Source organism: Telmatherina bonti (genome assembly GCF_933228915.1).
Source record: "Telmatherina bonti genome assembly, chromosome: 5".
In the NCBI taxonomy this organism is placed as follows: Eukaryota; Metazoa; Chordata; class Actinopteri; order Atheriniformes; family Telmatherinidae; genus Telmatherina; species Telmatherina bonti.
In genome coordinates this window covers 24,661,578-24,672,438 of record NC_136623.1, presented here as the reverse complement: position 1 = coordinate 24,672,438, position 10,861 = coordinate 24,661,578, and the positions used below count along the sequence as shown (strand labels likewise).

The 10,861-nt window shown below is 37.8% G+C and overlaps 1 protein-coding gene across 1 annotated transcript; it reads left to right on the top strand.

Moving 5' to 3' along the window:
- Nucleotides 1-361: 361 nt before the first annotated feature.
- Nucleotides 362-1,580, top strand: paqr7b (progestin and adipoQ receptor family member VII, b; the record flags this gene model as incomplete). Its single annotated transcript, XM_079240581.1, has 1 exon — nucleotides 362-1,580. The coding sequence occupies one exon, from the start codon at nucleotides 362-364 to the stop codon at nucleotides 1,418-1,420; it is 1,059 nt and encodes a 352-aa protein (XP_079096707.1). The 3' UTR covers nucleotides 1,421-1,580.
- Nucleotides 1,581-10,861: the final 9,281 nt, after the last annotated feature.

Sequence of the window (10,861 nt, the reverse complement as noted above, 5' to 3'; positions counted from 1 at the left end):
ACAACAGCAACTTCTTTTCCAAAATCTGCACAAAATCTGTTTATATTTAAATAAAACAAACAAACGAACAAAAAAAGACAAAAAAAAAACATTCTAGTCTACAACCAGAGAATGTTTTGAAGTTTGTCTTTTAGGTTATTTGTGTTTTCATGACCAGCAGCAAACACAACTTTTATTTTTTTTATTTTTTTTATTTTAATCACTATAGGAACACAAAAGCAGCCACATCTATATGTACACACACACACACACACACACACACACACATACACCCAGACAGCTGGGTATGGATGTCGATCAAAGCCAGATATTGACTTGCTCTTCATTCATTCTCTCCACCTTCTGTAGTCTCTAGTTTGCCATGGCAACAGTAGTGATGGAGCAGATCGGCCGACTGTTTATCAACGCACAGCAGCTGCGACAGATCCCTCAGCTGCTTGAGTCGGCCTTTCCCACGCTGCCTTGCACTGTGAAGTTGTCTGATGTTCCCAAGGTGTTCCAAGAGCGCCACATCCTCACCGGCTACAGGCAGACAGACCAAAGCTGGCGTTACTACTTCCTCACCCTCTTCCAAAGGCACAACGAGACCCTCAATGTGTGGACCCATCTGCTGGCCGCCCTCATCATCTTGGTGAAGTGGCAGGAGATCTCAGAGACAGTGGATTTTCTGCGTGACCCTCACGCCCAGCCCCTCTTCATTGTACTCCTGGCAGCTTTCACCTACCTCTCCTTTAGTGCTCTCGCTCACCTCCTCTCTGCCAAGTCGGAGCTTTCCTACTACACCTTCTACTTCCTCGACTATGTGGGGGTTGCCGTCTACCAGTACGGGAGTGCTCTGGCTCACTACTACTACGCCATAGAGAAGGAGTGGCACACCACAGTGCAGGGGTTCTTTTTACCCGCTGCAGCATTCTTGGCTTGGCTTACTTGCTTTGGATGCTGCTATGGTAAATACGCTGGCCATGAGCTGCCCAAGTTCGCCCACAAGCTCTTTCAAGTGGTTCCCTCAGCCTTGGCTTACTGTTTAGACATAAGCCCTGTGGTCCATCGCATTTACAGCTGCTACCGGGAGGGATGCTCCGACCCGATCGTACCATACCACATCTACCATGTGCTCTTTTTCCTAATTAGCGCCTATTTCTTCTGCTGCCCACATCCAGAGAGTTTGTTCCCTGGGAGGTGTGACTTTATCGGGCAGGGCCACCAGATCTTTCACGTGTTTGTGGTGGTGTGCACCCTGATGCAGATCGAAGCGCTGCGAACAGACTTCACAGTGCGCCGCCCCTTCTACGAGCGTCTCCACGGAGATCTCGCACACGATGCCGTTGCACTCTTCATCTTCACCACTTGCTGCAGTGCTCTTACTGCTTTTTATGTGCGCAAGCGTGTACGTGCCTCCCTCCATGAGAAGGAGGAGTGAGAATTGAATTAATTTAAAATTAAAAAAAAAAAAAAAGTGAATTTATTTTACTCGGTAGTGATGGTTTTAAAAATGTTTTTTGTCAATGAAAAGTATCAGTTTGTGACAGTGACTTATAATCATTTCTATGTGATCTGCCAAACTACAGTGAAGTAAAGTGACAGAGGATGTGCTGTTTTGTGACTTACAGTGAGGAAAAAGGGAATCTTGTATCCTGTCTGTAGCAGTGCAGGTAGAACTCAAACACGACAACAATTTTCTTTTTTTTTTTTTTCTTTTCAATCTTTACTCCTCTTATATTTATCTGTGGGGTTGCTTTCAGTCATGGATTGTTTTTTTTTTTTTTTTTTTCGTGTAGGTAGGCATAACCACAAAGAGGCAATATGCACATAAAGCCCTCAATTATGTTTAGAATAATCCTGTCTTAAATTGTAGCATTTCAAGTTATGTAAGCATTTATCTAAAAATCTAATCCTGGAAGACTTTATATGGCGGGGCCTGTTCATAATTCCAAGGTAGTGTACTTTTTTTTTTTCTTCCAGATTTTGTCCCTGTCTTTGGGCATCAAAGCAAATACTATTTTTCTTGAAATTCATCAAAGTGCAAACATAGTGCCACTTAAGTGTTTGAGGAAAGTTTAGTAACCAATTTAAAGCAAATATTGTTACTATAAAAAGAGGAGATTTTTATTTGGACGATCATTTTTGGTTCAAACTGAGGCTGGCACTCTGTATTGGTTGGAAGATGGATGCAACATCACCGATAACTCTTTGTTGTCGTGATAATGTTAATCTTTTTTGTTTTTTCTTTTTTTACTCAAAGGGCTGCAAGTTCAGCTTTTGCCTTTTCACATCCCATGATGTCAGTGCTTCGCGTGCATGTTTTTCATTGATGACTGAGCAGAGTTGAGTCACAAAAGCCGAAACTGAGTCTGAGTGGTCCGCTTTTAGCGTGTCTAATTTCTTTTTGTATGATAAATATGTATGTGCCTCTACGCATGTCTTTGGGTATATACTGTGGATATTAAGTGTGTGAATGTCAACGAAAGCTTAGCCTTGCACTTCTTTCTTACCCTGTAAATAAGTTGTATGTGTCTACAAAGTTGAGTCTCATTTTCTCTCCACCTCAAGCCATTTGGAAGTGTTTTTCTTTTTCTGGTGGGATGCAGAACATTCCTGCTGGGAGGCGCCTGTTCTCATAGTATGCCATGTTCAGTGTCCTGACTTTAATCAGTGTGAATATGTCATTTCCTACAGGTGCACTGTTACTGAAGAATACACTGCATTTGTTTTCTTTCTTGGGTTAATTTTTTCTTATGAAAATGTCCCACAAACATGGTTTCACTGAAAAAGTTGCTTGGATTTTTATCACGACATTTGAGATGTCACATATGCTCAATATTCATTACCTCGCTCTCTGTTAATGACGGTGTGTAATGTGCCAATGAATCTGTTATTGCTTCAGTGATGGTACTACTGAGAGATGCATCCAGAGACGGACTGTCAGATGAATCAATCTGAATTTAGTCCCAGCCTGACTACAGATGTGTAACTAGTGAGATTCAACCATTTTGTTCTTGAAGGAGATCCTTGTGACGTTAACACTGGCAATTCTGACTTTATCTCATGCACTGCCTGAATCAACAATGTACATACTGTAGCTGACTGCACAGGCTATGTTTACATGCATGGAACCTGTTTATGTAGTTTCTCTGGTTTTGTGTGGACTCTTTTTAAACCTCATAATGCAGAATTAGCCTGGTTAGCCTGTAGCCTGCCCTTTGTTGGGCAGGCGTAGAGTAGTGGACAACATTGGGGCTGTCATTACATAAGATGAATTTTGCACATGCAGTCTGATGCTTTACTGAAAGGCTAATTATAGACAAATGATTTCCGGTTGGCAAATGATGTCTGTAAATGTCTCACCAGCCCTACATGTGTATATATATTAGTATTACATAAGGTTACTGTCCTGACCATCAAATGGACCAAAGTAGAAAATGGCTTGTAATTTATGTTTCCTCTGACAGAACTAAGATAAAATAAAACTGAAAAAAAAAACCAGATGGAAAGTACTTCGCTTTTTTTATTTAAATGGAATGTATGTTCATTTCAAGAATGATCTGTGGTAAATTATTTGCTGATGAAATCTGACACGTCTTTACTTTATATGGTCAGGAGTGTGTGTAAACATAGCCTCTGACACCATCCAAGGTTTCCTTTTATCACTTTAAAAAAAATCAGGATCAGAGGGATCAGAATGTCTTCTGCCTCCAGAAATATCTGTAACTGACTGACTGTACTAATATTCTGTGGTATTTAAATAAAGTGTTACTGTAACTTCAATATGCTGTGGTTTTTTTCTTTTTCAACTGGAATTTGAAGCTAAGCAGCAAACATAATATCCCTTTCCCAAGTAGCCAGGATACCAAAGCTGCTGCTTCCATCTTGTGATCCTGTTTCAGCATGGAAATCTGTGCTCCTGGTGACTTGTAGCATGAAGGACCACAAAGCTAATTTTCAGTTATATTGACCATGTTTAGTCTGTCGTCTGTGAGTGTGATGGGATCAGAAGTGTGCCAAGTACTGCCATGAAGGTTGTCTGATGTCTAGTTGAGATAAAAATGGTCCGAATGAAAAGCTGAACTTGATATTGGTCATGATAACTGAATTCTTCTGTATGAGGCCTCTGTACCTGTTATATAACATCGGCTAGTGACCTAATTGCAAAATGGCCATCTTTGTCTAAAAGACATTTGAAGACTAACTTTCCATTCTGACTTCTAAGTCACCTTTAATCTGGACTCGTGTCAAATCCATAATATCTATACCAGACAACTGCTTTCATTTCAAATAAAAACATGGAAGTGTAAATGGCATGATTGACACTTGTGTTGTCAAAATATGTCACAGATGTCTAAATGGCCCAGAGTTCTACATACTCCCTCTGGAAACTCCCTCTTAAATGATATTACACTGCAATGATGCCCACATCAAGGTGAAAACAATATTTGTTCCTTTATCGTGACTGGATTGAAAACATGTTTTTTTTTTTTTTTTTAATGTTCTCAATCTAAACTTAAAATTGTTCTTCAGTTGTTCAAAATATATTATGTTGTATGTGGAAGACCTCTCTTTGGGATCAAAATAGTTTCCATAATGTAATTGCTTTTGTTAGATTGTCAGAGCAGTTTAATACAAATACACATTTTCATGTGAAAATGTTCTACTTGGCTGAATGAATCAAGTAACCTTATGGTTATTTGATGAGTGACAAAAGTTCCTGCAATTTCACATTTGTTCATCTTTGAGGGAAGAGAGTGTAACGCAAAGCTGAACTGTTCATTATACTGCATCATAATGTTTGGAGGGTGGAGGTGGAAGATAGATGATGCTGTTACTAGAAAGCATAATCTCGCACTTTATATGCCTTCTAATCACCTCTAATGTGTGTTAGTGTGCGATCTCTGAAGTATAGAGTGAATGTCCAACTTTTCTATCCAATGTCAAACCATTTTAATCCACTAAAAAGCCTCAAAGTAAGAGAGAGATACAATGTTTAGAATGCTTTCAGTTTGAGAAATCAGCCCACGACTGAGAAGCTGAAACTCCAGCCCATGTCATCACATGACAACTGTGTTTTGTTCTACAGCACCAAGGTTTCTGGTTTCTTCCAGGTTTCTGGAAGCGTAGCTGTGTAGCATCACCCCGAGGCTGAGAAACCACAGTACACAACTTTTTCTTCTGGGACGTTGCAGCTGAGTTTTGCTTTATACACCGTGTCACATGCTAGCAAGCGGATTTAAACACACCGGCTGTTCTGAACACCACCATGGCTGATTTAATGTAAGAAAACATCATTATAGGAAGAAAAGAAGAAAAAGAGACAGAGGAGGTATAAGAATAAAGTCAAAAATGGCTTTTTTTACGGTACAGCTAGGCTGCAATATGGATGCCACGTGAGCTGTCGATTGGAGGGATAACAAAAAATAAACTAAAGGTCTGTAGTGCAGCTTTAAAGTAGCATCTCTTTCTGGATGGGGCCTGTTGGTTTGTGCTCTGTTGGTAGTTAATAAGTTTCCCAACTGGTCACTAGTTTGCTTTTTATTTGTACTCTGCTTACTTTCCAATGGATTTGCAAAGAGCAGAAAACTCGACTCGCCTGTTTCTTTGTGTGAATGGTCATAAAGATTCACAATGAATTACTTTATCTGTTTAAGTGATGTTGAGTGTTTGCTCACCAGTTCCACGATTAATAATCTCAGGTATAATCTCAGGAAAGTATTTATCAGGGGAAATGTCTCGACTCTGGGCCTAACACCACACCAGAAGATTGTCCAAGGTGCAGCTAACCTATTCCACCTCCTACATGCTCACAGTTGTCTGCCATGTTGTTGTGAGAATCTGCTGACCTCATGCATAATACATGATTTGATATGCTGTCTCATTTAGCATGCACAACAAAAAGGGTTTGTGTATACTGGCTGTTTGTGTCACTGTGGTGGTTGTATCTGAATCAGGCCTTGAAGAACATTAACGTAAAAGTGACATACTGTCTGACTCAGACACTGAAAGCTGTCATTTCAACAGATTTCAACAGTGCAGAAATGATTTTTTTCTTCCATTTTTTTTTTTTAGAGTTTTGTTAAAAAAAGGGGAAAAGAAAACTCCATTATTGTTTGTATGTCTCACATCAATGTGGTGATTGCATCACATCTGTGTTGATTGATGAGGTTCAAGTACGCTGAAGATCAAAATGAATTAAAAATCTTGTTGCACTTCACAAATACCTGTTTAAAATATGCAAAAGCAAGCAATTAAAAAAAAGCAATTAGTATTAGCAATTTTATTCTCCTTCGCTACAACAGGGATCAGGATGCAGAACTGGTTTAAATGATTAAAAGAAGTGCTGAAAGCAGACTGGATTATGGCTTTAAACAACCAGTAATGTTACATGGTCAGTAAAACCCACCACAGGTAATTAATTTTATTTTCTGACCCCACACTGTTGGTTTATGAGGTGGTAAATACCTCAGTTATTCAATGACTGGTTGCTTGATACCACTAGAGGACAGCCTTGTCATTTTGTAAGAAAGTTGGTTTCACTGCAAAAGCAAAGACACACAAACAGAATTTTATTGTTAAAACTGAGTCTGAAGAAGTTTTTTTTTTTGTTTTTTTTTTGTCAAATAAAAATCTACAGTAAATGTGTATATTCAAATACAACAAAATAAATAAATAAAGAATATGTTTCATGTGAAGAATGTTGATTGTACATTGAAGGGGAAAATTGAGGTTTACAATGATTAACAATTTCAATAGCTGCTTATAATATGATTACAATAAATGTTGAATACTTAATTTTATGATAACTAGAAATGATAAAATTGGGTTGCAGGAAACCACTTTGATGCTGAAGTGCAATAATAAAACCCTTATGTTGCCCTTACTGTTGTAATAATGGTGAAAATGCAAAACATTTGGTTTATCATTACTGTGCAGCAGATTCATGACTAAATTATACATAAGCGCATAAATTCTTTTCATCTTGGGCAAAGAGCTCTAAATGGTTGCTTGGAGAAAATAATCCATCGTTTGGAGCTCCTCTGGGTGGACTTGCTCAATAACTCCTGCAAGATTTATTTTTATCACAGAAACCTTGACATTTACAAACATAAAGCTTTCCATTAGGGGGCACAAATGATCTGTATGTTTTTGTAAATATAGTCGGTCTACATTACTTATGTATCACAGCCCTTTATAATGAACTTGCAGATCAATTAAAACCTCTAGGTCTCATCGAAACAAAATATCAGAAGCAGTGATGTCTTGCTGTTGTAACAAATTACAATACTCATTACAGGCCATGTGCAGTCTTGTTTGCTCCCCTTTATGAATTCATTCAAAATGAATAAAATGTAATTACCGTAGACTAAGAATAATATAAAATGAGTAAATGTTTTCATCCAAACTCTCATTTTGGAAGAATAGCTGGAGAGACATCTTATATGCACTCCAGCTTGTGGGCAGCTCACATGGTGTCTACATGTGTATGATTCGTATGTTGTTGAAGCGATTTGGGTGCAAATGTGTCTGAATTTAATTTTCCCCCCTATACTTTTAAAGTTTTTGTAGTTTCATGGAGAATCTCGTCATTGTAAAGAGCCTTGCTTATAATAAATATAATGTTAACACTGTGCTTGTAAGGTAAATATCAACATAATGTATGTACATTCTACTTTTACCCTTTGTGACTGGAGTTTCATGTCCGGTGCTAATTAGAATATCTCTGAAGTACACGTTGCCATGATGGAAAAGAATGATTGAAATTTAAAGCAGAATGGGCTCTTGATATATCTGCCTTGGATGTGATTAATTCACAGTATTACACACTCAGACAGTCCTAAATCAAATGGCAGAGACAGTGATAATTGTCTTACATCCTGCTTCCTGTCCTCTAACTATCAGTTGCTTCCCCAGACCCCATCAATTTTCATACTCCTTCTTCTGCAGCAGCTGAGTGTCCCTCTCCTCCCATGTTCATTTAGCACCTCTGCCTGTCTTGGTCCCTTTTTCCGTAAGTTGGTCCTCTCTATTTCTTTTCAAACGCTTCATTTGCTTTGTATGATTTGTATCAAGGTTACAGAGGAGGTAATATTGGCTGGCCTCAGTCTGGTATCGTGTTTTGTAATTAAAGTTTTGACTTGCTGGAGGGAACTGCTTTGTTCAGTTATTAAATCACCTTCTATTTTGGCCAGGTGACAGACTTCTTCCACTTTTTGTTGTTTGTTTTGATTAATCTCCTCTATGCTGCCAGGTATTTTATGCCCACATCTTCTTGCTACTGTGGGCTTTTCAAATGATGTCTTGCTTTTCTTATTAGGTGGATAAAAACTCTAAGAAAAATATATTGTTATGGCAATGTATTCATATAAAGAGATGGACAATGCTTCACCAGCCTGTAGATTAGAAATGCAGCATGGATGCAACATCCACTCCACCTCTTCTAATAGACCCATGCCCATCTTAAAGTGCAGTGACACGGCATACAGAATACACAGCTAGATGTATTTGTAAGTTGTCAAAAATAAGTACAAGTAACTGAAGTAGTCAAAGAAGCAAAATACCTTTTTTGGTCTAAAATGTTCAACCAATACCTTGAATACTCAGAATACATTTTGTGTGTCACAGTCTACATAGCTGGTTAAGATCTAAATCTAATAGATTATAGAAAAGCAATCTTTAGCTCCACATGTTTAAATTTAAGTAGAGAGTGACATGCATTTTTTCAGGATCAATGCTGCTGCCATGTCTCTTCCAGATACAAGAGGTTGACTGCCCAACAATTAGCATAATAAAGTTGTTAATAAAATTAATCCACATTTATGCTATTGTGTGAATTAATTAAATGTTATATGATACTTCACTGGACAGAATGTTGTCCTGTGTCACCACACTTTGCATTTAACTAAGTTAGCTGTTTTATGGCTGCAGGTTCATGTGTAATTCATACTATCCCAAAGCTCAGCAAGAAAGATAAATCGCATGATGATGTTTGGTTTTATTTAACAATTGACAGTTAAGAAAAAGGACCAGATTAGTGGAAAGAAAAGTTCAACATTACAGAGGTTGAAAATACTAGGAGCTAAAAGCACTCCTTTGCTAAGCTGTTATAATTTTTTTTTTCTTTTTTTTTTTGGCAATTATTGTGGGCATTCATTGCTTTTTAATCAGAAACTCTGCGATGGACTGGTGAGCCGTCCACGGTGTACCCTGCCTTTCGCCCAAAGACTACTGGGATAGGCTCCAGCTCCCCCGCGACTAAACGGTTAGGATAATAAATGAATGAATGAATCAGAAACTCTACTGGCAAAGTTATCCCAATCTCACTATTGTTAAGAATCCTTTAAAAATCATCCAGATGGTGATCCGGATCACCCCCAAAATCTAATCAATTGTTCGTTATTCCATTTCTAAGATTTTCCTGAAAATGTACATTTTAAATGTAACAAAAAGCATTCAATTGATTATAAGACACTCCTTTTGATCACGGTTTAAAAATGGCTTGGTCTTCATGAATTTTTTACTTTTTGCTGAGATAAAAAAAAAGTACATTAGGTTGTGTTAATCCATCTGTTTGAGACCATTGTTGCTTGGTTAAAAGGATTTTTCTGTGGTTTGAAATGGACAAATTTAGTGAGATGAGTTAGTAAGAAGATGTACCCAACTGGAAGTATTTAAAGATCTAGACTCCTAATAAAAAAAGAAATGGTACTTAAGTGTCTGATGTTAAAACTATGTGATTCTGAGTTTTTTTGAGTCACGCTGATATTCTTTGTGCACATTCCTGGAGCTACTGTTGCCCTGCAGCCTCATGAGTTTGAGAAGCTGAACTCATCATTTTTTTCCCACAGCGAGAACCACATGACAGGTGTATTTATCTTTTGGTACCATGTCACACACCTGCAACTGCATATAAACACACAATACACAAAGAAATACAAGAAGACATTCTTGGAAGAACTAAAGAAAAAAAAAAAGGAAAGTAACAGGGCAATAGATTAGAATAGGGTAGGCTGGCTTTTACTGGTTTGAAAGAACTCAAAGAAGAGACAGGATGCAAAACGATTACCAAATTAGCTTTTGTGAAAGAACAACCAAAATGTTCAGCAGCCAGTTAAAATGTCTTTATTGTGCTGAATAATGATTCCTTGCAAAATCTAACCTTTATTTATGTGAGTTAAATAATATGAACAAATAGCAATACTTTCAAATGTATTCAGCAATGTGTTTATTTTATGGAACCACATATACTTAGTTCTATGAGTTGCTATTCATGCTAAAGGTGTATTTTAATATTGGAAGTCATTAACAGTGTATTTTCTTAACATGCAGTGGATAGATATGTTTAACATTTGGCTATGAGGACACATATCTTACAGCATGAGCACAGAAACACCATACTTATATTCGCATCCCAGGTCTGTGCAAACAAAACCTCATAAGCATGCTGTGCATAATGCTGAGAGTAATGTCCGCACAAAATCTGCTCCAGATGATGCAGACATTTGTATTCTCACAAAAAGCTCCTCTGCATGATGTAAATTTAATGGCAGCAGTCCATGTGTGAAATGGTTATTCTTATGGTGCTTTATGCACCATGCCAAAAGTCATTGTTTCCCAGAGTAATATTTAGCAACTCAATTTGGGCATTGTATTTCACAGTGTTTATTCTGGTACAAATCCCTGCAGTGTTTCTCATCAGCCATCATACTGTGTATTGTTAAGCAGACTGCAGTAGACAGATAAAAGCTAAAGGAATTAAAAGCATGAAATATAGATAAGAGGGTAGATGAAACAAACTGCAAAGGCATTTGTGAGTCTGATGATCCTTTTAAAGTCACATAGTGAGTGTGTGCCTGGTTTTGAAAAAGACAATAAT